The 27,254-nt window shown below is 47.1% G+C and overlaps 1 protein-coding gene across 1 annotated transcript in view; it reads left to right on the plus strand.

Moving 5' to 3' along the window:
* Positions 1-26,538, plus strand: part of LOC140414163 (uncharacterized) — a 110,296-nt gene extending 83,758 nt beyond the window's left edge. The window contains exon 4 of the mRNA XM_072500964.1: positions 26,189-26,538. Within this exon, the coding sequence (XP_072357065.1) occupies positions 26,189-26,538 (350 nt within the window). The remainder of the gene's footprint in view (positions 1-26,188) is intronic.
* Positions 26,539-27,254: the final 716 nt, after the last annotated feature.

Genomic DNA, 27,254 nt, shown 5'->3' on the forward strand with positions numbered 1-27,254 from the left:
GGGGGTGTCGGCGGCCATGTGGAGGTAGCCCTTAAAGGACGCCAGCCAATGTTTAAAGATAGCAGCAGAGTTGTCCGTGTGGGGGCTGAGCTGAAGGCACTCCGGCTTGATATGGAGATCCATCCTTCCACTGAAGTTGTAGCAGATTAAATTGATGAGCAATCAATTACTCTCGAGACAAGGTGAGTCATAACTAATAGGCTTTAATCAGCTAGACCTATTCCCCAGCAGCTTCGATACAGAAAGTGAAGGCTGCTGGGACGGCATTGGTTCTTATACTCCACCTCTCAGGGCGGAGCTATGTACATCAGCCAATGGTAGACTCCTGGGTCTAGCCAATGGTCATCCACCTCTCAGGTACCGCAATACCTGGTATTACCACACCCGCCACTTCTCATGGCAGGGAAACCTCAGCAATGCCACTTCATTTTTGTTTCTCTCCTCCTTCCTCTCTTCTTCGATCACACCACACTGACTCCATATGCTAGTTACACCCCAGGCCAAATGTGATTGCGGCTAACATATATATAAAACTGGACGCCCTTAAATTCGGCTGGTTAAGATAAGCCTCAACCTCCCATGGTTGTGATTTAAGGAAGACTGGACGGAGAAAGTGTCCGCCCACTCACTGCATTGACCACACGCTGCGGGATTCCTTGCACTGAAACAGAATTTTTTTCGGATCACTTTTCTCTAAAATGGTTATTTCGAAAAAAAATGAGGGAGTCACACATGGCGACGATTCTAATGGGTAATTGAAGTTGAAGAGAGAAAGACAAATAAAACAAGATGTTAACCAACGATAATAACAGATATTATGCTTGCACCGTCAGGAATATACGAAGAACGAAGAACAAAAAGACAAGATGAAGACAGGACTGATGACCTCCATTGTGATCATCGCTGGACTCCGACAACTGCGCGCATTGACAGCCTTTGTACCCCACACCACACCGGCCCCGGACATGACCATACAATATGAGACCCCAAGCCCGGACACCACACCTCACATGAAAATAAACAGTGATACCCCCACATGGTGCGAAAACATTGTAAAATGGTATTCCCTTTCCTATACAGTAGAAGCCCTTTTGGTAATAGCAATACTCTGCAGTGTCGTTCAGACACCTAGACTCCGCAAATGGCGAAGGAGAGCCTCCTGCTCCCCGATATACACACTCCGAGCCCCTTTCCTCGGAATCCAACAAACCCCACAAACCTTTTAAACCTTTTTCACTGACAAAATAAAAAGATTGTACTTCTATAAGTGTAATAGATTAAATAGAGATGTGATGCTGCTGTTTATTTCTTAAAAATTTTTGTATTGTACATAAGTTCCTTTTTGATATTTTCCAGCAGCATGAGAGTAGCTTAGGTAATGATAGTTGGAGGTTCCCTTGTGTAAATAAGTTAAATGTGTAATGATTAAATGTTTTATCGTGGCCCCTTAGAGTTTATGAATTCATGATGTGTTGATAAAATTAGGTAAATCTCCAAAAACATAGGACAGAGTAGTGAAGAACCTGTCCTTGACCAAGGGTAACCGGCACACCAAGGACGGATGAGGATCAACAGTGTGATCCACCACACTTCGCGTTCAGGATCAAAAGGACGGGATGTAGCCATCTGGGATGGCCACTTACAACGGATCCCAGGAAATATGGCCACCTGCAAAGGACCATGGGAAATATGGTCAACCCAGGACTCAGACGCTCAGAGCTTATGTATATTGGCAACTCAGATAACTGGACACTATCGAAACCCCCAGCTACTTTGCATTCTAATGGCCCATTTCCCCAAAACAAAAGACCTGTACTCAGGTAACAGATACAGAAACAGACTCATCGGCGCCACTCCCTTTGCTCAGGTAGCCCAAAAAGCCAAGGTCAATGAACGCTCAGGACACGCCCCGCCATCAAGGCACCCGCCCCTTTATTGGCCAAAATCGGAGACAGTAATCGAAGCCTGCCGAATTATTGGGTCCATAGCTAAGGACCGCCCAAAAGAGCGCGAAACCCCAGAAGGATAAAGAGAGACACTGCCATGTGTTCGGTCTCTCTTGGCCCCGGCGCTCGGTCTCTCTTGGCCCCGACCTACGCCTAAAACCAAGTGTAGCATCACGACTAGATGACAAGTTCAAGACCAACGATCACTACTAGACAGATGAGCCCAGCAGAAACAAAGTCACTTCTCCAGACCCAGCCACGTAAGATCTGAACCAAGGCCTTGTTCTTCTGCATAAAACCAGGTGCCTGAAGTTAAGGACAGGTTGTTGTAGTGTTAGGTGTAATTTAGCTTGTAGTGTTTTATGATGCATGTCGAAGTAATTCTTGTGTGTAAATAAACTATCATTGAACTTGAACCAACTAACTGGTTGTTTGGTCTTTGATCGATATCTGGTAAAACCTTGTGGTGGTATCATTTGATACCTGGCGACTCTGAAAAGCAATATCATCATTAATAACTGTCATGTCAGTATCTAGTTAAAAAGAGCAACATTATTGGCGTCTCCGGTGCGAATTGGCAACAGAAGCTTACATCTTAGAAAGGAAGCCAACTTGATTTTTGAATCCATTAGAATAAGAGCTGGAACCAAAGGGCAGCATCAGCATTGTGCTGCCTATATCAGTACTGTCGATGTGAGAGACTGATACGGTTTTGTAAAAGCTGTGCTGTTCCATGATCAGAGGAGATCCCACATTGCTGACCAACCATCTGTGGAATACCCCATGGAATTCAACAGGCTAAGACACCACTCAATGAATATTGAAAAGGTTTGAGACCATGAGCATCGAATTACTCACATGAAAGCAGGTTTTCCAGAGAGTGCCTATGATGCTCAGAACTTGAGAGTCATCATACTATAGAAATAATTGGTTCTAGACAGTGTATAGTGGGTCAATAGGCATGGAGGTGCCATAACTTGGCATGGGGGATAAAGGTGTGTGGGTGGAAGGGATAAGCTTGGCATAGAGGGCATGTGGGGCCATGTGGGGGGTGAGTGAGGAGCATAGCTTAGCATAGGAGGCTTGAGATAACATGGGGAGGACCTTTTGAATTCCCCTTTTAAAAGGTCCCCTCATGCAGACTATGGTTCATGACATTTCTGAGGAACCATGATTCTTTAAAAACCTGGCCGGCTCCATGAAAATTATGGTAGATTAGATATTCGCACTCCAGATTCACCCGGCACCCGGGACTCACCGGCCACGCCTGGAAGACCTCGCCAGAGCGCCATTTAACACTGGTTTCCAGAGACGTGGATCAGTCGTAATGTCATCTGGTGGGGCTGCTCAGATCATTGGAGAACCCCAGGTGGTCGGGACAGTGCATTCGGCACCCTGCCAATTCTCCTGGCCCCTGGGCACTTTGGCACTGCCAGCCTGACCCACTGACATTGCCACCTTGGCACTGCTAGGGTGCGTGGATAGCATTGCCAGGGTACTGGGACATGGCCAGGGTGCCAGCTGGCAGTGACAGGGTTTGTAGGTGACAGGTTGGCACTGCCAGGTGTTGGGCCTGGGGAGGGGTTGTTGGCCAAGTAGACGGGGGTGAGGGAGGTTCCCAGGGGCTTCCCCAAAGTTTGGGGATGAGGATGGGTCAAAAGAGCAGGGGTGGGGCTTGAAAGCGGGTGATTGAAGATTGGGGGCGCCCGATCTGCCGGCAGCATTTCCTGCAGATGAGATCAGATCAGCAGCAACAAATTGCTACTCAGTGCGGCCTCGGTGAGAGAATCTCTCTGAGGCCAAAAAAACAGCAAAGTGCCGTTGGACAGCGGGATGTTTCTGAGCATTACAGCCATTGAGAGACACCCCACTAAACACTCCTTACAGCAGACTTTAACCCGAATCTGCTGAATCGCACCTTGTGCTTTTCCACTGGAGTAGAGCAAGTTAAAGAGGAATTCTTAGAAATATTCAAAATTATGAAAGATTTTTTAGAGGCTTTTAATAGTGAAAGCTTGTTTCTGCTGCTTGGTGAATGAGTAGCAATCAGCAGAGTAAGGATTATGGGAAAGTTACAAGATTTCTTTTCATGTCGCTGGGTCAAAATCCTGGAACTCCCTCCCTAAAAGCAGAGTGAATGTACCTACGCCCCAAGGACTGCAGAGGTTCAAGAAGGCAGCTCACCACCAACTTCTGAAGGGCAACTAGGGATGGATAACAAATGCTGGCCTCGCCAGCAATGCCCATGTCTTGTAAAATTAATTTTTTAAGAAGCATTTAGCCTGTGCCCCTGGATTACTAGTCCGAAGTACCACTAATCCACCATCACCTCCTCTTGTGTGCACATTTATATCCTCCATTTCGTAGCTGATCCTGTAAGGCTGCGATCAGAAAATTCAGAGAGGGCTAAGTTGACATAAGGCGCATCTGCTCAATAGCAACCAGCCCATCTTTAGTCACCGCTTCTGTCCCTTCCAAGCATATGAAAGCAAATTCAGACAATGGGATTGAGCAGTCAACTGATAAGTGTTCAGCCAATTGTAATTTCTCGCCCACCTGTTTTACACCAGATAAGTATGGATAGCTCCTTCCCTTGTGCGTGTAAAATCCTTCAATGGGTAACATTAGCAAATGGCACAGAATTAATCAGTGAAAAGTGTTAAGGAGTAGAATGATGGTGATTCGCAAAGAGCATCATTACTACATTCAGCACATCTATACCCTTGGGTATTTTGTAAGTTGTGAGGGGAGGGATTGCCTGGATGTTCAATGAAATGTTTCCAAACATGGGCAACAAACAGACACCCTGGAAATATTACAAAAGCAAACCGTACAATTGCATAAAGTCCTTGCTGGGAATGTAATACGATTGAACATATCTCTATGACCTGCAAACTGATTTAAGTAAGCGTATGGATGTTTTTGTCTGAACAGAGGCATCCATCTCTATGTTTGTAAAATGGGTTTTTTGCTGTCTTTGCAGCATTGGTGTACGTACACGTTACCTGTGTGCACCTTCAATTCTCCCAGAAATTGTAGTCTCTATGATGGGTTGCCTATTATGCCAGTTAACTGGCTGTTGTCTTTGTTGAGCAATATTCTTGCAGCTGCTTTTACACAGGCCGTCCAGTTATACCCTACTTTAATGTAATTCACCACAACTGAGCTTCCAGAAAGTGTATTGAACAGAAGTGTGTTCCTGGCAGTATATTGAAAAAATGCATTAAAAGTTCAACTTCCACTTAATGCACTATGCACTAAGATACATTTCACCTCACTAATGATTTAGAATCGCACATAATTAAAAATGATTGTCAGTGGAGAACTATTGCTGCATTTCTCAAAAATACAGCCAGTTGCATTCCCTCTATGAATAGGGTGTGTTTCGGAGCTAAAGGCTCCATGAATTAATAAAGTGGTCACAGCAAATGTGATGTTTTTAAAAGAGGCATTATAATAAATACAGGATGAAAGATATCGGGAAGCAAGGAGGTAATTTTAAGTAACCTATGTTTGTATTGTTGGATATTAAGCACAATGATTCGATTTAAGTGAGTTTAATTTAGTGTTTTGTGTAAGAGAGGATAAAATTCTAGTTAGGTTCATGTTCAACAAAGATGTTTGCATGTATGGGAGTTTGGTTTTGTTTCAAACCATGTCTGTATTATGCTTCGAGGTTTATGAAGTGAAAACCAAACAGAGCTCCCAGAAGGACTGAGTTGTTGCTTAGCAACCAGGGGCCATCTTTAAGTTAGAATTTTGAGTTTTGTTGCAACTGGACCCAAGGCAGTCAGAGTTTCGCAGCGAGAAAGGAAACAGCTCTCACAGATCTGCTAGAAGCAGAAAGAGTACAGTGGAGTATTAGGAAAAAAACATGACCCAAAAATTAAAGAACTTCTAGAAACTGAGGAATGAAAAGAGAGGTTCCAGGAAAATTAAAGACAAAAGGACATAATGAATTGGAATTTGGACAAGGTACATGTCATTGAAGTTAAAGACAGAGTTGAAAAGTGCAGGTCTGGTGCAGTTAGAAACTGAGAAGCCAGATAGCTGAAGCAATGCTAAGGTTGCTGGCCTGTGAAGCAGTAGTGTTCTGTTGGCATGGCTGAGTTCCTGAGAGGTTGTGTGGAAGCTTGAATGCATGTGAAAATTCAAGACCGAGGAACACAAAGGAGAGTTGGAAATCCTGGAAGTGGGTGCTTGCTGAAAACAGCCGACGGAAAGCATTGTTTGGAAGAAGATTCTAAGATGTGACTTTTCAAGAGTGGAGTTTGAAAACACTCATGTGGAAGCCAGAGTCCAGCGAGACCAGCTGGCTCACAGTGTAATAATCATCGTGGGAGATTTGAGGGAAATTCATGGAAGTTCAATTGCATCGTATCTGACACTTGTTTTCAGGGTAGTATGTGTCTAGGCACACAGTTGGCCTATTGAATTACAGAGACTGTGTATTTACTGAGAATATTATAGTACAAGATATGTTCTGTAATCTGTGTTATCCTTGAAATTGGCCTAGATTTGTGAAGGAAAGTGGGAATGTTGAATAAATGTTTTTTTCTGTGTGATGTTTAAAGCTAATTGGCAGTCCATGTTTTCTAAAAATAAAGGAGACGTTACGGTCTTTTGAACCAGGGTTCAATTCTGTAACTTTCCTGTCCAGTAGTAACATCAACTGTAAGCAAAACAAAAGATAGAAGAGAAGTCTGGTATAAAATAGTGTCTAAATGAGCAAAAAGGGAGCAAAAGAAAGACTAAGAAGGAGCATGGCTGAAAATTGGCTGTAAAATAAATAACAAAGAGATTTACTAATGCACAAAAAGAGAGGACATTTAAAGAGTGAGAGGAATCACTCCTGGATAAATACGTATTCTGGGCACGATCCAAAGGCAGCTTTGTGCCCGACCCGGATCTGTGCGAGCCTGTTAGATTATGGAGGAGGCCAAAATTGGGATCCGCACCGGGTGCCAATCAGTTTCCAATCTAACTGGCTCGCAGATTGGCAGATTCCGGATCCCGCCTAAACGTGGCGAGAAATCAATAATCACCAATTAAGGCCAATCTCCATATCGTTAATGGGATGGACCTCCTATCTGTCGGCCTTCCATCCTCTAACCAGCTACTCAGTGAGAGGTCACATGGGCGCTGATTAATAGTAGTCCATACAAAGGTGGACTAGGCTTAACTCCCAGGCCATTGGAGACCCCTGGGTGATAAGGAGCAGGGCAAGGTGGCACCCTGGCTCTCCCTCTGCCACCTGGGCACCTTAGCATTACCAGGATGGCACCTTGACACAACCACCCTGGCACTGCCAAGATGCCCAGGTAGCACTGTCAGTCTGGCAGGGGCACTACCAGGGTTCCAGGGTGGCAGCATCATCATGTCTGAGTGCCAGGGTGGCATTGCCATGGGCCAGGGGTTGAGGGGGGGCATACCCATTAAAGGGGGAATGAGAGGTGGGTGGGGCAAAGGGCAGGTATGAAGGCGCCTCCGGAAGGTTGGGGGAGGTGAAGGGCCGGGGTCCTGAATGGAGGGGGCCAAAAGGGGCACGGGAAGGCCTGAATTGGGGGGCACCAGCGACCCCATTATGGGGTGTCCTCGCTTGGAAACAGCCACTTTTGCAGTTTGACATTTGAAAAACAACTAAAAGTCAAATAATAACCAAGTTCGGATGGTTTGCACCCCAGAAGACAGGAGGAAGTCGGGATGGCGATAACAAAGGCACAACTCAAAACTTTCAAGATCTTTGGAAATGAGGATCATGTTAAACAAGTTGAAAGATGGCACCTGCCACACCTCAGGAATGGGATATAGCAGGAACTAATAGGCCAGTCATCGATTTAACCTTTGTTGCAAGTGTGTTTCAATGCAGTATGGGTTTGAGGCCCTGCTGCCAATATAGAACCTTGTGCACAGTGCACGTGGGTCGTCATGTTGGGCTGTCGTGTTTTAGTTGTATCACTGACCTCGGGGCTAACGTGATACTGTGATGTTATGCAACATTGTGAAGTTATCCTTTTCAGATTCCACAAGAAGAGATGAAAGCATGAATAGAAAAGACAGATCATACTTGATTGAATTCATTTTGAGAAGATGACAGCTTGTATAGATTAATGTTTGATAAGGTATCATGTCAGAGACCAGTTTTTAAAATCAAGAACAAAGGCAGAAAATGTTGGAAGTACTTAGCAGTATCTAAGGAGAGACAGGCAGAATTAATAGTGCAGGTCAATAAAACATTAGAACTGGAAAAAAGTTAGAGATGTAACAAGTTTGAAGCAAATTCCAAGGTGAGGAAAGGGGGAGAGAAAAGGAAAGACAAAAGGGAAAGGTTAATTGTGCAAGGGAGGAGAAATTAAATAGTGATGTGAAGATTCCGGCGTTGGACTGGGGTGAGCACAGTAAGAAGTCTTACAACACCAGGTTAAAGTCCAACAGGTTTATTTGGAATCACTAGCTTTTGGAGTGCAGCTCCTTTATCAGGTGAGTGTTAAATAATGGAAGAGTGTTAAATAATCGCGTGCCAGAGAATCCTGCTCGGCTGGCGATCGGCAGCACCACCCAAAGCTGCAGACTGGCTCGCTGACCTCTCGGAATTTCTCCACCTGGAGAAGGTTATGTACGCCACCCGAGGATCAGAGGAAGGCTTCCTGGATACTTGTGGGCAGTTCGTCGGCCTGTTCCAAAACCTGTTCAAGGCCAGCAACGAGGAGTAAGCCAGGGGAAAAAAAAGATGAAGAATGAAAATGGGGAAACCGCAAGAGAAGAGGAAGGATACTGAATCCAATGGCGGGTGGGGAGGGAGGAAGGAGGGAAATCATAGACCGATCCAGAGGGCAGCAAAATGTATGTACAGTTCGTCAAATGAAGGACAAAATAAACCTCTCTGTAAAATAAAGCAAATTAACACAGGAAAGAAAAATGTAATGTATATAAGCAACAACTGTTTATAAATATGAGAAAAGCCAATAAAAAGATTTTCCAAAAAAAATTAAATAATGGAAGAGGTGAGGTGGCAGGGAAATGGTTCAGAGCTAAAATTCAGGGTTGAGTCTGGGAAGTTGGAAAGTGCCGAATCGAAAGCTGAGGTCCTGGTCTCTGAGGTTACACTGAGCGTCAGCAGAACAGTGCAAAGGGCCGAGAATTAAAATGACAACGTTCTGCCTCTGAACCGGCTTCAAATCTATGACGGCCGAGATCATACGGTCTCACCGGCAGTGCCCGGCCCCTGGCCACAGGTTCTCCAGCAGCAGAGGGTGTCCCCAATTGAAAAACAGATAGATGCACACGCTCACACACAAACAATGGCCAATGGGGGGGTGGGGGGCATCGCCGCTTTCGCAAATTACGCCACACAGGGGGACGTGGTGGAAAATCCCGCCCTACATCACTGATGTTTTTCAGTTCTGTCATTGCCCCAGATGTTAACTTCTCCGCAGATGCTATCTGGCCTGTTAGCTCTTTTCTGTTTGCGTACAGATGTCCAGAATCAACAGTCTTTTGCCTTTGTTTAAAAATGAGCTATGTATTATATTAAGGAATATATGGAATATGGCCATAATTTCCCAAAGAGTACTCCTCGTCAATTAATTTGACCCTTGTGATACACGTGGGAGGGTGCGATTAATATTTCCTTCATTCACATTACACAATGCATGCTATATTATTCATTCTGCTTCTCCACATTGGACAGCCATCTGTGATCTGTGCCTTGACATAGGAATTCTAAATGCAAAGAAGAAAGGGTAGGTTATCCTTGTGAGCAGCATTATTCAATGTTTTCACAACAATGCATTGTATCTCTTTTTTTAAATCTACAGACTGTCATCATTTGTCACTCCAACCTCCAGCATCCTGGGTTTTACTTCAACAGTGAATGAAGTAGTAGGGCCAGCGACAGAGAATGGAGCAGTGAGAGATTCCCCCAATAATGATCAAGCACTGGAGCCTTGTAAAAATGGATAGAACAATAGTGCTGACCACAATGAATGGAAACAGCAGAGACAAAGAGGGGAAGAAAAATAAATGGAGCAGTACGCCAGCAACAATGGATTTGATGCCAAAGATGTGCAGGTTAGGTGGATTGGCCATGATCAATTGCTCCTTAGTGCCAAAAGGTTAGGTTAGGTTAAGTGAGGTTACTGGGTTAAGCGGAAAGGGTGAGAGCCTGACCCTAGGTAGGGTACCCTTTCAGAATGGCCTCCTTCTGCACTGTAGTGATTCTATGATTCTAATGAAAAAAAGGTATAGAAGCGATGAATGGGGTAATAGAGGTAATAAGAATGAGTAGAGTCACTTTGTTAAGAGCAAAGAATGCAGCAAGATTATGACAATGCATAGAAAAATGGAGTCTGCAACTGTACATGAAGCAATAGAATATGTCATGTTACCACAATGATATAATACCTTAGATTTATTTACTGTACAAAACACAAGGCATCAATCGCTCTTCAGGGATTGTGGGTTCTGTAGCGCACAAAGACTCCGAGAGACGAATAGAGTGAAGTTGATGAGGCTTTATTAAGCGTGACTGTTTCCCCCGCAGTTCGGTAGTAGACTGCCTGCGGGGGAGGACTCCAGGTACTTATACTCCGCCTTCAGGGCGGAGCTAGAGGTCAACGTCCAACCAGGACCCGGGATCTGTCAGCCAATGACATCATGGCTTCACAGTCCCACATGACCCCTAATGCATACTACCACATTCACCCCTTGTTAAAATGAACCCGGCGGGGTGATGCTTCGCATGGTGGTAAGGGTTTACAAGGCTGGTCCTGGGAGGAAAACTTTCACATGCTCTCACAGTATGTACAAGGTTTTTTTTTTTTGTTTCAAACTATTTACAGTAATCGTCAGGAAAAGACGAAATGTTCTCGTTAAAAGTCCACATTGTACTGTTAGATCGACGCCACGAGTCGGTCGGGCGGTCTGGTCGTCCGTGTCGATCGCCTCGGCCCCGGTGGTGGTGGTGGTGCTTGTTTCGGTGTTGTCTTCTCCGGGAGCCTTACGGTTTCAGCTTGGGCTTCATTCCTGGTCGGGCCTGGGAGGAGGACTGATCCTCCTGGGAAGGGGGCGGTCGAGGGGTGCGGCGGTGGCAGGAAGGGGGGGGTTGGGTGATTGGTGTCGGGGGGGGTGTGTGTGTTGCCAGCGGGCGCCAGATCTCGCAGAGAGACAGTGTCCTGTCGGCCGTCGGGGCACTCCACGTAAGCGTACTGCAGGTTCGCGTGAAGGAGGTGAACCCTTTCGACCAACGGGTCCGACTTGTGCGCCCGCACGTGCTTTCGGAGCAAGATGGGTCCTGGGGCCGCGAGCCAGGTCGGCAGCGACGTTCCAGAGGAGGACTTCCTGGGGAAGACAAGGAGGCGCTCATGAGGCGTTTGGTTAGTGCTAGTAGTGACCGGATGGAGTGGAGGGCTTCCGGAAGGACCTCCTGCCACCGTGAAACTGGGAGGTCCCTGGACCGTAGGGCCAGTAGGACGGTCTTCCAGACTGTGCCGTTCTCCCTCTCTACTTGCCCGTTCCCCCGGGGGTTGTAGCTGGTCGTCCTGCTCGAGGCTATCCCGTTGCTGAGCAGGAACTGGCGCAGCTCGTCACTCATGAAGGAGGACCCCCTGTCGCTGTGGACGTATGCGGGGCAACCGAACAGTGTGAATATGGTGTTCAGGGCTTTAATGACTGTGGCCGCGGTCATATCAGAACAGGGGATGGCGAATGGGAAGCGGGAGTACTCGTCCACCACATTAAGGAAGTATATGTTGCGGTCGGTGGAGGGGAGGGGTCCTTTGAAATCCAGACTAAGGCGTTCAAAGGGGCGGGAAGCCTTAATCAGGTGCGCACCATCCGGCCTGAAAAAATGCGGTTTGCACTCTGCGCAGATGTGGCAGTTCCTTGTGACTGTACGGACCTCCTCTAAGGAGTATGGGAGGTTGCGGGACTTGATAAAGTGGTAAAACCGAGTGACCCCCGGGTGGCAGAGGTCCTCGTGGAGGGTTTGGAGGCGGTTAATTTGTGCGTTGGCACATGTGCCGCGGGATAGGGCATCGGACGGCTCGTTCAGCTTTCCGGGACGATACAAGATCTCGTAGTTGAAGGTGGAGAGCTCGATCCTCCACCTTAAGATCTTGTCGTTTTTGATTTTGCCCCGCTGTGCATTATCGAACATGAAGGCTACCGACCGTTGGTCCGTGAGGAGAGTGAATCTCCTGCCGGCCAGGTAATGCCTCCAATGTCGCACAGCTTCCACTATGGCTTGGGCTTCCTTTTCCACTGAGGAGTGGTGGATTTCTGAAGCGTGGAGGGTTCGGGAGAAAAAGGCCACGGGTCTGCCCGCTTGGTTAAGGGCGGCCGCTAGAGCTACGTCGGAGGCGTCGCTCTCGACCTGGAAGGGGAGGGACTAATCGATGGCATGCATCGTGGCCTTTGCGATATCCGCTTTGATGCGGCTGAAGGCCTGGCAAGCCTCTGTCGACAGAGGGAAGGTAGTGGTCTGTATTAGGGGGCGGGCCTTGTCTGCGTACTGGGGGACCCACTGGGCGTAGTATGAAAAAACCCCCAGGCAGCGTTTCAGGGCTTTTGAGCAGTGCGAGAGGGGAAATTCCATGAGGGCGCGCATACGTTCGGGGTCAGGGCCTATTATCCCATTGCGCACTACGTAGCCCAGGATGGCTAGCCGGTTGGTGCTAAAAACGCACTTGTCCTCGTTGTATGTGAGGTTCAAGGCTTTAGCGGTCTGGAGGAATTTTTGGAGGTTGGCGTCGTGGTCCTGCTGATCATGGCCGCAGATGGTTACATTGTCGAGATACGGGAACGTGGCCCGCAACCCATGTTGATCAACCATTCGGTCCATCTCTCGTTGGAAGACCGAGACCACGTTTGTGACGCCAAATGGGACCCTTAGGAAATGGTATAATCGCCCGTCTGCCTCGAAGGCTGTGTATTTGCGGTCACTTGGGCGGATGGGGAGCTGATGGTAGGCGGACTTGAGGTCCACGGTGGAGAAGACTTTATATTGGGCAATCCGATTGACCATGTCGGATATGCGGGGGAGAGGGTACGCGTCTAGTTGCGTGTACCTGTTGATGGTCTGGCTATAGTCTATGACCATCCTTTGCTTCTCCCCTGTCTTTACTATTACCACCTGTGCTCTCCAGGGACTATTGCTGGCCTGGATTATGCCTTCCTTTAGTAGCCGCTGGACTTCGGACCGAATGAAGGTCCGGTCCTGGGCGCTGTACCGTCTGCTCCTAGTGGCGACGGGTTTGCAATCCGGGGTGAGGTTTGCAAACAAGGACGGGGGTTGCACCTTGAGGGTTGCGAGGCCGCAGATAGTGAGTGGGGGTATTGGGCCGCCGAATTTGAAGGTTAGGCTCTGTAGATTGCACTGGAAGTCTAATCCCAGTAATGTGGGGGCGCAGAGTTGGGGAAGGACGTAGAGCCTGTAGTTTTTGAACTCCCTCCCCTGCACCGTTCGGGTAACTATGCAGAAGCCTTTGATCTGTACGGAGTGGGATCCTGCAGCTAGGGAAATCTTTTGTGCGCTGGGGTGGGTGGTCAAAGAACAGCGTCTTACCGTGTCGGGGTGGATAAAGCTCTCCGTGCTCCCGGAGTCGACTAGGCATGGTGTCTCGTGCCCGTTTATCAGCACCGTTGTCGTCGTCGTCTGGAGTGTTCGGGGCCGAGCTTGGTCCAGCGTTATTGAAGCGAGACGTGGTTGTAGTAGTTGAGCGTCTTCTTCGAACCCCGTGGAGCCGTCGACACTGGGGTCCGTTGTTGCCGTCCAAGATGGCGTCGGGGTGAACAAAATGGCTGCCCCCATGCATCGCACATGGCTGGGGGGTCACAAGATGGCGGCGGGGGTGGACAGAATGGCCGCCCCCATGCGTCGTACAGGTCTGGGGTGGTCCAAGATGGCGGCGCCCTTCCTCCCCTCGTGGTGGCCGGGACCCAAAATCGCTGCGCCTGCGGGTCGCACATGGGGTGCTGGGGGGGTTGGGGAGTGTTAGGAATGCGCGGGGCTCCCTCATCTCTGGGGACAGCGGTGGTCGGGACCCAAATTGGTAGCGCCGGCGGGTCATACGTGGGGCGCGGGGGGGGGGGGGGTGATTTGGGGGGCGTTAGAGCCGCGCAGAACTCCCTCTTCTCCGGGGAGAGCGGTGGTCGGGACCCAAAGTGGTAGCACCGGCGGGTCATACATGGGGCGCGGGGGGGGGGTTGGGGAGCGTAAGCGCGTGCAGGGCTCCCTGTTCTCCCGGGACCGCGGTGGTCGGGACCCAGAGTGGCTGCGCCTGCGGGTCGTACATGGGGCGCAGGGGTGGTTGGGGAGCGTAAGCGGCGTGCAGGGCTCCCTGTCCTCCCGGGACAGCGGCGACCTCGCGGGACCGGCACACAACCGCGAAATGGCCCTTTTTCCCGCAGCTCTTGCAGATCGCTGCGTGGGCCGGGCAGCGCTGCCGGGGGTGTTTCGCCTGGCCGCAGAAATAGCAGCGGGCGCCCCCGGTGCGACTTGGTGTTTGGACCACGCAAGCCTGTGGGGTGTCCGGGGGGGGTGGGTTTGTCGTGATGGGTACGTATGGAGCCCAATGGGCTGCCACGCGGTCGGGGCCGTAGGCGCGGGTATTTCGCGCGGCCACGTCTAGGGAGGCTGCTAGGGCCCGTGCCTCTGAGAGTCCTAGCGACTATTTTTCTAGAAGTCTTTGGCGGATTTGGGAGGAGTTCATACCTGCCACAAAAGCATCGCGCATTAACATGTCCGTGTGTTCATTTGCGTTCACCGACGGGCAGCTGCAGGCTCGTCCCAAAATGAGTAGTGCGGCGTAGAATTGATCTATCGATTCTCCGGGACTTTGCCGTCTCGTTGCGAGTTGATAGCGAGTGTAGATCTGGTTTACTGGGCGGACATAGAGACTTTTTCGTGCTGCGAATGCCGTCTGGAAATCCTCTGCGTCTTCGATGAAAGAGAAAATCTCCGTGCTTAACCTCGAGTGCAGGACCTGTAGTTTTTGGTCTTCTGTGACCCGGCCGGTGGCCGTTCTGAGGTAGGCCTCAAAACAAGTCTGCCAGTGCTTGAAATCTGCTGCTGCGTTCACTGCGTGGGGGCTGATCCTTAGGCATTCCGGGATGATCCTGAGCTCCATAGTCCTTTTTAGTCACGCTTAATAAATTGTAGCGCACAAAGACTCCGGGAGACGAATCGAGTGAAGTCGATGAGGCTTTATTAAGCGTGACTGTTTCCCCCGCAGTTCGGTAGTAGACTGCCTGCGGGGGAGGACTCCAGGTACTTATACTCCGCCTTCAGGGTGGAGCTAGAGGTCAACGTCCAACCAGGACCCGGGATCTGTCAGCCAATGACATCATGGCTTCACAGTCCCACATGACCCCTAATGCATACTACCACAGGTTCATTTATTAAGATTAGGCATATGGGAACAGTTATATAGAGTTATAAAGCTTAATGGCATCAGAGCTGTGTGAGTGTTTTCTGCTCAAAGCAAAAGTGAAAGTAAGACATGACACATTTCCTTCCAGTGATGTCATGATGATATTCTTTAAAGGCAAATTACAACAAAGCCTGCAACTTTCCTTGGAGCAGTGAGACCAACAAAAATGGATGAAACAAATGGGGTCCTGCATTTCAGCTAATCAAGTCTGGATTAGAGACACAAAACTATCTGACTCTCAGTAGCACGACTGCAAAAGCCTCTCAAGATTGTGGTGGAGCACAGGTTCATTTTGCCTCACATCAGTGTGGGAGGGGCCACATTCTAATTCCTTTCACAAAATCTTACTGAAGAATCAATGATTTGAATTTATAATAGAAATGCTGCATTCAGTGTGCAAGGAATGGCAAAGGCAACCATGTCAACAATTGTCCTTGAGCATCAATCGCACTCCAGGAAGCTCCCACCGTTGTCACCATGCAGCCCATCCCAAAGGAAGAAGAATGTGGTGTGGATGGTGGGTCTTGTCGGGGTAGGGCGGGGGGAGGGGGGGGGGGGCACGTGGGGGTGGGGTGGGGGGGTGGCACAGCATTCTTAGTGGGTGGTGATGCAAGAGAGTTTATGGTATCGGATAACAATTGTTCGGAACAAAATGTCTGATCTTAATCGATTGGAAAATAACCTAAACAAATGTAACAAAAGATATGTATGTATGGCGTGTATCATTACTGGGCTCATATATTGGAATCCTGGGGAATCAAATATTGTGAATACCACTCTGTTCAAGAGATCATAGAATGATTCTTCCCAAATTTTCTGCAAAAACAGACGCTAGGAAATTCTGCATGCCAGAAATAAATTTCATCACTGCATGAAGGAATAATACATGATTTAATATTCCCTCTGCCCCTCAGGGCAGCCAGGAGATTTCAGTGCAGATGAGCCCCTATCTGTGTTTGCGTGTGAGAGTGTGTGTCTATCCGTGTCTCCATGCATGTATGCATCTCTGGGTATTTGACTGTGTACGTGTGTGTTTTGGAAGACAGAGTGAGCCAGTTTACAGGAAAGCCACAATCTTGTAATCAGGTCATAAAGACGAGATCTTTATGCTTGCAGCTGTTCGGAATAAATTAAACAAGCAGGAAGATTTGTTCTCCAATTCACAGGGTAGAACTCCCCAGGGAGCTGGTCCATGGCTTTATCGAGACACTAATGAGCTGACACAGGCAGCTGATACACCGTGATTCACAGTACTGCAGATCAGACAGCACCCTACCAGCTGTCCTGCTTTCTGACTCCGTATTAAGCTGCCAGGACCTGATGGTGGAGCATTGCAATCAAAATCTTTATCTGTACTAGACCTTTCTCTCAGAGACCTTCTAATCATCTGCCAGACTTCCAATCGACAGTAGAGACTAGCCAACAAGCTATGTTAACCCCTCAAGGAGCCAAAGGACATTACAGCCTTTTTGTCTGGCAAATGAGGGCAATCTAGTAGAGTTAATCACTTTTTATTTTCACAAGACATTGGATAATGTTCCAAACATGAAGCTTTTAACGAAGTCATTGAATTAGCCATCTATTTTGTTTTTCTAGAATGCTTTCTTCCGGCTGCTCTTCCGTGGTGGCTATGGTATCACAGCACCTTGGCCAAGTAACAATTATTCATATGTAAGTTTTGGTTATGAGTTCAAACAGGTGCTTCCATTGCAGTGCCATTATTCCACATTCATTTCTGTCCCCATCTTACATTTGCAAATGCAGTGCTGAGAAGCAATTAAGAAGTGGGAGTGTGAATGATGCCCTCCCCCTATCCAAGGGGCACTGAGGGAAAAGTTAGCATGGCCGCTACAACTCTGGTGCCAAGTCACGCTATAACTCTGGTACCAGGTCAGTGCAGAAGAAGGATTGAACTTGGGATATTCTTGGTCTATAATGAGTCAACTGAGTCAATGGGGAAGGGATTAGAGAATTGGATGAATCAGTTGGATTGAAAACTGATTGGTAATGTGAAGTTCAAGGTGATAATAATTTTAAAAATTCTATCTGGGGCCAGTGACAAATAAAGCTTTACAGGATCTGTTACAGGTCCCCACATTATTCATTAACACTGTGTGAGAAGGTGTGAACTGCTTCCTGATTGCCTTAGTTCATTTATGTGTAGCCACCTAAAATGGCTGATTCCCGATTAATTTGGCCAAAACCCGATATAAAATGGCTAACCGAAAAGGCTGATGGGAAAAACAGCCAACAGGGCACAAACGGACAGCTGCAGACAGAATAGCGTATTCGGCTCTGGGGAAGTCAGCCCAGATCGATACCTGCGACCATTAGCAGCACATCAACCCAGACATCTGCAGTTTAATCGGCTATCCCCGGGAACAATTGCAACATATTAGCAATTGAATGCCGGGCCAGACCTCTCGGCGCCTGCAGTGGCCGAAACAAAGACAGGTGAACGACCACCCCCCGATCGAGGAATCGCCCCATTATTGGAGCATATCGAACCCAGTGATTGGGAACAAGTCCAATCACTTGGGACTCAGGGTCAAGGGCCGCCCCGAGAGGCGGGAAGCCCATGGGCCCTATAAATTGAGGGGCCAAGTTCAGATCGCCCCCTTCTCTCCCTTCTTCTCCTGCTCGCAACCTTCGCAAGAACATCGACCAGAAACCGTAAGTTTGACTCCAGCGATCGCTACCCGATAGAGACTCCTCGCCATCGACCCGTATCAGCCTTTTGAATCCCGCAGGCCAGACTCAATTCGATAAGTCATTTGTTTCCCTGACCTGGTGGGCCATTCCCAAAAGTTAAGTATTGGCCAGTAGTGGTAGGTAGTGATATAGAAAGTAGGATTATTGTGTAAGTATTTATTGCTGTACATAATAAATGACCATTGATTTCAATCTTACTAAGCGGTGTGCTGTCTTATTAATCATAACCATGATTAATGAACCATGTGGCGGTATCAGAAAGATACCTGGCAACTCGTGAGCAAAGGTGACATAATTAGAGCTAATAAAACTAAGGTTAATAAGAGCAACATATGTTACTTTAAACATCAGAGTACATGCACATGCAGTTGTAAGGATGCAATATCAGGGCGGGATTCTCCAGCCATGTTTTCCGGCATGGTGCACCCCTGTCCCCAGCGGGATTCTCCCTTCCCACAGCTGGCCAATGAGGTTTCCCATTGTGGTGACCCCACGCCATCAAGAAACCCATGAGCGTGGGTGCACTGCTGGCGGACAGGAGGATCCTGCCAACAGGGAATTCCACTGCAGGTCTTTATTCAGACATTATTCTATGGTTCTACATTCCCCATGGTCTTACACACTAACTCATTCCCCCCACCCATCCCTATTGCCCTTATACCATTCATTCCAACCTATGATGTGTCCAAAGATGTGCAGGTTAGGTGGATTGGCCATGATAAATTGCCCTTAGTGTTCAAAATTGCCCTTGGTGTTGGGTGGGGTTACTGGGTTATGGGGATAGGGTGGAGGTGTTGACCTTGGTAGGGTGCTCTTTCCAAGAGCCGGTGCAGACTTGTTGGGCAGAATGGCCTCCTTCTGCACTGTAAATTCTATGATAATCTATGATTCAGTGGCCAATTAATCCTTAGGGCCCTTTATAGCCCTTGTGCTAACTTAGTGCCAAACCCCATGCACCCTCAACTACAACCCTTTACCCTTACATTGCCCAGATAAACTCACCCAGTATCCACCATGGGCAGATCTCAGGAACCATGTTAAGATGAAATACAAGTTCTGGCAATGGGATTTTCTGCATCCACCCATGGCATGTTTTCTGGCAGCAGAGATGGCTTGCCATTGGCTGGTGGTGGGATCTTCTGGTCCCACTGATGTCTACAGCCTTTTGCGTTGTTCACTGGCCACACCACTGGAAAAAACACCACAGGATGGGATGATCCTGCCAGCAGGAACGGCTGGAAAATTCACCATAGGTATGTCATACAAATTTAACTATATATTTAAAAAATATATTTCAATTAGTTTATTTCAGTTTTTTACAATTAATGCAACAAAGTAACAAAAAAGCAAATTTCAGTGCAAAACAGGTACAGTTCAGAACAAGAGTTATGGCAAATGTAGGAACAAGCAAGACAGGATATATTTATAGCAACGGCCTTAGGTGACAGTGTGGAGTTTGCACATTCTCCCTGTGTCTGCGTGGTTTCCTCCGTGTGCACCATTTTCCTCCCACAGTCCAAAGCTGTTCAAGTTCAGTAGATTGGTCATGCTAAATTACCCCTTAATGTCCAGGAATGTGTCGGTTGGGTTAAGGGGTTATTGGGATAATAATAATAATCTTTATTTTCACAAGTAGGCTTACATTAACACTGCAATGAAGTGACTTTGAAAAGCCCCTAGTCGCCACATTCCGGCGCCTGTTCGGGTACACGGAGGGAGAATTCAAAGAGCGGGGTTCTGTGGTCTCCGACCATGGAATTGCGTTCGGCAATCAGCTGGAGAATCCCCATTTGCAACAAAATTTGGGGCGGCGCCGCTAGCGCTTACTCTAGGAGTACGCCACATGCCATATCGACGGCCTCAGGACATTACCTGAGGCACTCCCCCCCGATGCTCTGTCCCCGACCGGCCGAGTTCCCGATGGCGTGGGTCTCTCATGCTATTTTTTTGTTGGAACCCGACTGGGGCGGCTGCAGACATAGTCCAGCACTGCCGCAGTTAGGGAAGAGCTGATCCACAGGGACTTTGGCAGGGGGTGGGGGCACTGTTGGGGGTCGCAAGCTTGGCCAAAGGGAGGCCACTATTTGGCTGGCCGGGTCCGCGTGCGGCCGGCGCCATGTTACACGGCGAGGCCGCTGCAGGCCGGCGCAGTGCGCATGCGCGGTCAAGGACCTGCCAATTCTCCGGCCATATCGGCAGTTAGAGCCGAGTGCTCTATGCTGCCTGCCTGCTTGCCCCCACCAAACGAAAGATCGGTGGCTGTCTTGTGCCGATTTTCCGGTCATAAAACGCCACCGTTCCCACGCCGGCGTCACGGCGTAGCATGAAAATCGGAGAATCCAGCCCAGAATGTCCAAATGACCTAACAGCATGTCTTTTGGGACTTGTGGGAGTAAATCGGAGCACCCGGAGGAAGCCCATGCAGATACGGGGAGAATGTGCAAACTCCGCACAGACAGTGACCCAAGCTGGAAATCGAACCTGGGACCCTGGCGCTGTGAAACAACAGTGCTAACCATTGTGCTACCGGGCTTGGGTGGGGTGCTCTTTCAAAGGGTCAGTGCAGACTAAATGGGCTGAATGGCCTCCTTCTCCACTGTCGGGTTCTATGATTCTATGATTGCACGACACAGTCCATTATATACACAGTATATCACAAATCATGATTCCAGCATGACTACAGAAATTGAAGCCTCGCTCATTTCTTATACCAGTTCCATTTCTGATTCTACATTTTATCCATTTTGCCACTAAATCAAGATCCATTAAAGGTACATCCAAGTGACATTGGAATAACAGCATGGAATGAACAAATCTGCACTTATTTCTCTTCAGTCTCTTCTAATCATCTTATTACTGTGGTTATGTTGCCCTTGCAATCTCTTCCCATCATTTCATTACTATAAAGACCAGTGATTAGATTAATATATTCCAGAACATCACAAATATAGACAATTGAACTTAACACTTTCCATCACTCCTTTGCCCTTGCCTTAGGCCCAATTACAGAATGCATCCATACTCAGCAGAGAGGGTTTCAGCTCTCCGTGCACTGATCCTACAGGCAGCCCAAGACACTCGGATAGTGTGACCATTTTTTCCCACAGTAACTATCATGCTCCCTGAAATATTAATTAAAAAGCTGATAGTGCTGATAATCGATAGATATGACGCTTCAGAGTACAGGAGGGAGGTAAAGAACTTAGTTGCATGGTGTAACGACAACAGTCTCCCTCAATGTCAGCAAAACTAAGGAGCTGATCATTGACTTCAGGAAGCGAAGGGTCGTACACACTCCTATCTGCATCAATGGTGCTGGGGAGGGAGATGGATGACAGCTTCAAATTCCTAGGTGTGCACATCACCAGGCTGTGCTAGGGGCTGTTTAGCACAGGGCTAAATCGCTGGCTTTGAAAGCAGACCAAGGCAGGCCAGCAGCACGGTTCGATTCCCGTAACTGCCTCCCCGAACAGGCGCCGGAATGTGGCGACTAGGGGCTTTTCACAGTAACTTCATTTGAAGCCTACTTGTGACAATAAGCGATTTTCATTTCATTTCATTTCACCAATCTGTCCTGTTCCACCCACGTCGACGCTACGACCAAGAAAGCACAACAACGCCTATACTTTCTCAGGAAACTAAGGAAATTCGGCATGTCCACATTGACTCTTACTGGTTTTTACAGATGTGTGGTAAACCACTGTGTTCCTAAATTAAGGGTTGTACGGTAGAACCTGCACTACAGGTTCACCTGGGCCCCTGCATGCTAGCTCCGTCCAGGAGCCGGGTTATAAATATGCGTGGCGTTCAGCTCGCAGCCATTTCGTCAGCTGCTGTAGGAGGCCACACTTCAGATACTAATAAAGCCTCAGTTTGAATTCAACTTCATCACCAGCCAAATTGATCGTGCCTCAAGATGCACCATAGAAAGCATCCTATCCAGCTGCATCACAGCCTGGTATGGCAACTGCTCGGCCCAAGATTGTAAGAAACTACAAAGACTCGTGAACACCGCCCAGTCCATCAAGCAAACCTGCCTTTTATCCATTGGCTCTGTCTACACCTCCCGCAGCCTTGGGAAAGTGGGCAGCATAATCAAAGACTCCTACCACCTGGGTTATTCTCTCTTCCAATCTCTTCCATTGGGTAAAAGATGCAAAAGTCTGAGAACACATGTTAACAGATTCAGATTCAAAAATACCTTCTTTCCCGCTGTTACCAGACTCCTGAACGACCCTCTTACGGACTGAACTGATCATAGAACATAGAACATAGAACATACAGTGCAGAAGGAGGCCATTCGGCTCATCGCGTCTGCATCGACCCACTTAAGCCCTCACTTCCTCCCTATCCACGTAACCCAGTAACCCCTTCTAACCTTTTTTTGGTCTCTGACGTATCTTCTTTACTGGGTAGCACTGCACTCTGTATGCTTCACCCGATGTCAATGTCTACATATTTAATTGTGTATTTATCATATGTCCTATGTTTTTCATGTACGGAATGATCTGCCTGGACTGTAGGCAAAACAATACTTTTCACTGTACCTCGGTACACATGACAATAAATCCAAATCTATCTATCTACCAAAAAAATGTCAGATAGGTTTAACGTAGATAAATAGAATATGATAATATTGAGGTAGATTGATTCAATTGATTGCAATTTAAATAAAAGTCAGGTGGTTTCTGTAATGGGTGTCTGAACTGCTGTACTAGCTTAATGCCTGGACAACAAGTTTGAAACTCTACCCAATAATTAAATATATTTGTGATGATGGACTATCCGCGAGCAAGGATTGAAAAGGAAAAGGGCTTGAGTGAAATGTTTGGCTGTTAACTGACAGGCCTCGTCAGAGTCAATCTAATTGAATACTGGAATTTATCTCCAAAATACTTAAAATTGAATAAACTCCCTTTAAGTTTGTATAGATTGTACATGAGAGGACACTGGAGTTATTTGGCAGAACTCTTAACTTCAGCGAGGTATATAAAATGGGCATTGACAGATCTGCAACCCATCAAAAACCCTTCCCAATTCTCCTTTCCATCACTACGCATGTTGTGTCAAAGTTAGTACTGATACCCAATTAAAAGCACAATAGAATACTATTTTCAACCAACATGGTATGAGAGCGATATTCTGTCATGGTGTTTAATTCTTATTTTTGACAGTTCTGTAGTAAGAAGGCTGGCGATAAATAGAAAGCTTTTCCTTGTTCATTGGTTCAATTCCCACATCCCATTCCTTTTACATTTCATGCATTATGTGGAATGTAGCAAAAAGCACAAAAATCCTCTGAACGGAAACCATAATTGGGAAGATGTGATAGCCAATGTTTTTCAAAGAGCAGTTTAATAGTTACCAGGGGTGGCCACAGGAGAGTGCAATATGGATCAAGTGTCATTGAAACCTAATAATGCGCCTGTAAGAGCATCACTTTGAGTCAGACCACTCTAGCCATATTGCTGTAGGTGGAGTTCTGTCTGCAACAGATGAACTGTTGCTGCTTATGTTATGTAGCGTATTTTAAAATGTTACTTCCATTTTGAGTTAGCAAAGGTCAAAATAGCTGATGGGAAGAGAGCAAAGTGTAGCTGTCAGAGGCTCTGGATCAGGTCCTGGCTGTGTGTCACCTTTGGGATATGGTGGGTAGAAGGTTTTAGGGATGGTTCCTCTGGGGTTACAGGGAGTGTGGGACCGGTGAGATCTGATTTTCCTTATTCTCCAAGGTCCACAGAGGAATATTTTAAACTTAGAAAACCCATCTTTTTTGTCTTCAAGTGTGCTGCAGACTTTACTTCAGCCTGGCATGAAAGTAGCATTTAATTTTGGGCCCCCAGTAAAATCTGCACCAAATGTTCCAGATGTATTGGACTCCTGCCTCTGCAATAATAATAATAATCTTTATTGTCGCAAGTAGGCTTACATTAACACTGCAATGAAGTTACTGTGAAAAGCCCCGAGTCGCCACATTCCGGCGCCTGTTCAGGTACACAGAGGGAGAATTCAGAATGATCAATTTACTCAACATCATGGGCTGGATGCTCCGCACTCCAATGCCAAAATCGCATTCGGCGACGGCGGGGAGAATCCTTTTTCCCGCGCGAAATCGGGACTGGCGCCGGTTCCACTAGTCTCCACCCCCCGAAAAGAGGCGTAATCGGGGAGTATGCCTCGCCGAGTACCCACCACCTCAGGCCATTGCCTGAGGCCCGCCCCGTTATTCTCCGTCCCCGAATGGCTGAATTCCTGACGGCGTGGTTCTAATATGGTCCTGTCGTTCGGGAATCTCGCGTGGCGTCTGCCGACTCAGTCCTGGGCCGCCACAGTCTGGGAGGGCCGATCGGAAGGCCGGGGGGGGCTTCATTCGGGACTGGGGGCTATATGTGCGTGCGATCCGGGTCGGGCGAGCGGCTGATGCGGGGCACTATTTTGGTGATCCAGGTCCACAGGTTGAATCCGCCATGGAGCACAGCACGGCCACTGGAGCCAACACCGTGCGCATACGCGGTCTCTGACCCGGAAGTGCGGGGGGCCGTATAGACAGCTGGAGCTGCGAGCTCTATGACAGCTGCCTCCTAGCCCCCTGCAAGACGGTGAACCTATGGCCTTTTGATGCCACTTTTCCTGGCATAACAGACCACAATTTTCACAGCGGCATTGGGACATAGTCCCAAAAATGGAGAATCCAGCCCCATGTCTTTTGGGACTTGTGGGAGGAAACCGGAGCACCCGGAGGATACCCATGAAGACACAGGGAGAATGAAAAATATGATCTAGTACTTGGACAGAAAGAAAAATGAGAATTGTGTGGCATGCCATATTCAGTCAAAAGTTACCCTTGGGAGAGCATGATTTACCAGCTGCAATCCATCGGAATTGAGATGGGACGAGGCTGGATTGTAGACGGTCGTTACACCTAACGTGATCCAGTGAGACGTCGGGACCCAGACTCACATAGCTAAAAAGCTTAAAAGCTGACTTAGCTGTGCTGCCACCAGATTCAACGGTCACCCGGCATCCATGGGCCTCGCCAAGGAGATCCCAGCTGGGAGCCGTTTTGCACTGGTCCACACAAACGGAAGCCAGGCAGAACAGCACTTGGGGGGGGGGGGGGGGGTCTTCCAGGTGATCGGAAGCCCTCGGGTGATTGGCCTCTGGCCATGCTGGCACCCTAGAACTGCTAGTGCCACCCCGGCACCTTGGCACTACCAACTTGGCACCTGGGCTGTGCCAGCTGGGTACCCTGGCAGCGCCACACAGGTGCCATTCTGGCACTGCCAGGCTGCCCAGGTGGAACTTCCAAGCTGGCAGGGGCACTAACAGGGTGCCAGCCTGTCTGTGCCAAGGTGCCATGCTGGCATTTTGCTCACACTGGGATCAGGACCGGGGGTGCCCTGCCAGTATGTGGTGTGGGGGTGGTGCCTTGAGGACCCCCTAACAGATGAATTGGGGCATTGGGGGCATCCGGGGTTGGCGTCCGGGGGGTCGAGAGATCTCAATATACATGATCAATATATGTAATGCTAGTACATACAATTGAACAGTAGATGTCACACTATCAGGACCTATATTAATAGCTGTCCCACTCTTTCTGGAAGAGTGTTTATCAGGAGTGAAGAGAGAACAGACATAGTAAAGCTGGAGAGAAAATAAGTTATTTGTTATTAAAGCATTGTATTGTATAATTTAATTAGTTATCTCTACATTTGTTTCTTTATTTTACTAGTTGAGTAGTAAATAAAAGAACTCACAATATTTATTTATATTACTCAATAAATTAGTTTATATTTACAAGAAGACTACTGCTCATTTCAACAACTCAGCTGGTTCAAAACAGTAATATATATATTACGTAAGCTAATATAACATAGCACCAGGATAAATTAGGCTTTTAAGAAAGACTAGTAAAGAAATTTGAACAAAAATGAAGAAAAATCTGAATCAACTATTCGATTGAAGAAGTCATCGCAACTTCAGAATTCTCGACAAAAACAGAGAACTCACAAGTGCAAGCTCCAAGGCATCTAAAGACCACTGGCAATCTGAATTTAATCTAGAAGTTGTTTAAACAACAATTTTGACTCTATCTGGAAGCTAGTGATTTAAACGCTGCATCTAATGCAAGACAAATCGCTTTGCATCTGATCCTAGCAGGACAGCAAGCAATTGAAATATACAATTTGCTTAATTTTGCTGCTACTGAAGATAAGTCAAAGTTTGAACAAATTGGTGTGAAATTCGATGACCATTGCAATATGCAAACTAATGAAATTTTAGAAAGATTCAGACTTCGTAAGCGTATTCAAAATGTTGGTGAACTGGTGAATAACTTTATTACAGATCTGATACTGCTCTCAAACTCGTACAGTTTTTTAATGCTGTGTGATTCTAAGATTCATGATCAGATAGTTTTTGGAATAAGAGATGAAAGTTTAAGGCTCTAACTTTTAAGGCAAAATGTTTTAAAACTAAAAATAACAATGGAAAACTGTTTCTATCACGAGCAATCAAAGAATCAGTATAATGAATACTTACGATATAAAATTTGAGAAAATGGCACAAGAACTTACCATGAGGTAGAGGCAGTATTGCACTCGATGAAGAAGCACATTTGGAATGGCATTCACCTTGAGCGAGAGCACTCAAACATGTACGCACATCTGCACATCCAGAAAATATGCAAACTGGCAAAATTCCGTTCTGCACATGCGCGAGAAGCTGCGCATGCGCAGTTGCAAAAAGAGCGCAATCTGGAAGAAAATCTGGAAGAGTGGGTATTAGGAGTGAAGAAGTTATTTGTTAGCAAAGCATTGTATTGTATAATTTAATTAGTTATCTCTACAATTATTTCTTTATTTTACTAGTTGAGTATTAAGTAATAGAACTCACAATATTTATTTATATTACTCAATAAATTAGTTTATATTTACAAGAAGACTACTGCTCATTTCAACAACTTGGCTGGTTCAAAAGAGTAATATATATATTACACAAAGTAATATAACAGCTTAATAGCTTTCCCGCTCTTTCTGGAAGAGTGGGTATTAGGAGTGAAGAAGTCATTAGTTATCAAAGCATTGTTTTGTATAATTTATTTAGTTATCTCTACAATTGTTTCTTTATTTTACTAGTTGAGTATTAAGTAAAAGAAGTCACAATA

Source organism: Scyliorhinus torazame, chromosome 1 (assembly GCF_047496885.1).
Source record: "Scyliorhinus torazame isolate Kashiwa2021f chromosome 1, sScyTor2.1, whole genome shotgun sequence".
NCBI classification, from domain to species: Eukaryota; Metazoa; Chordata; class Chondrichthyes; order Carcharhiniformes; family Scyliorhinidae; genus Scyliorhinus; species Scyliorhinus torazame.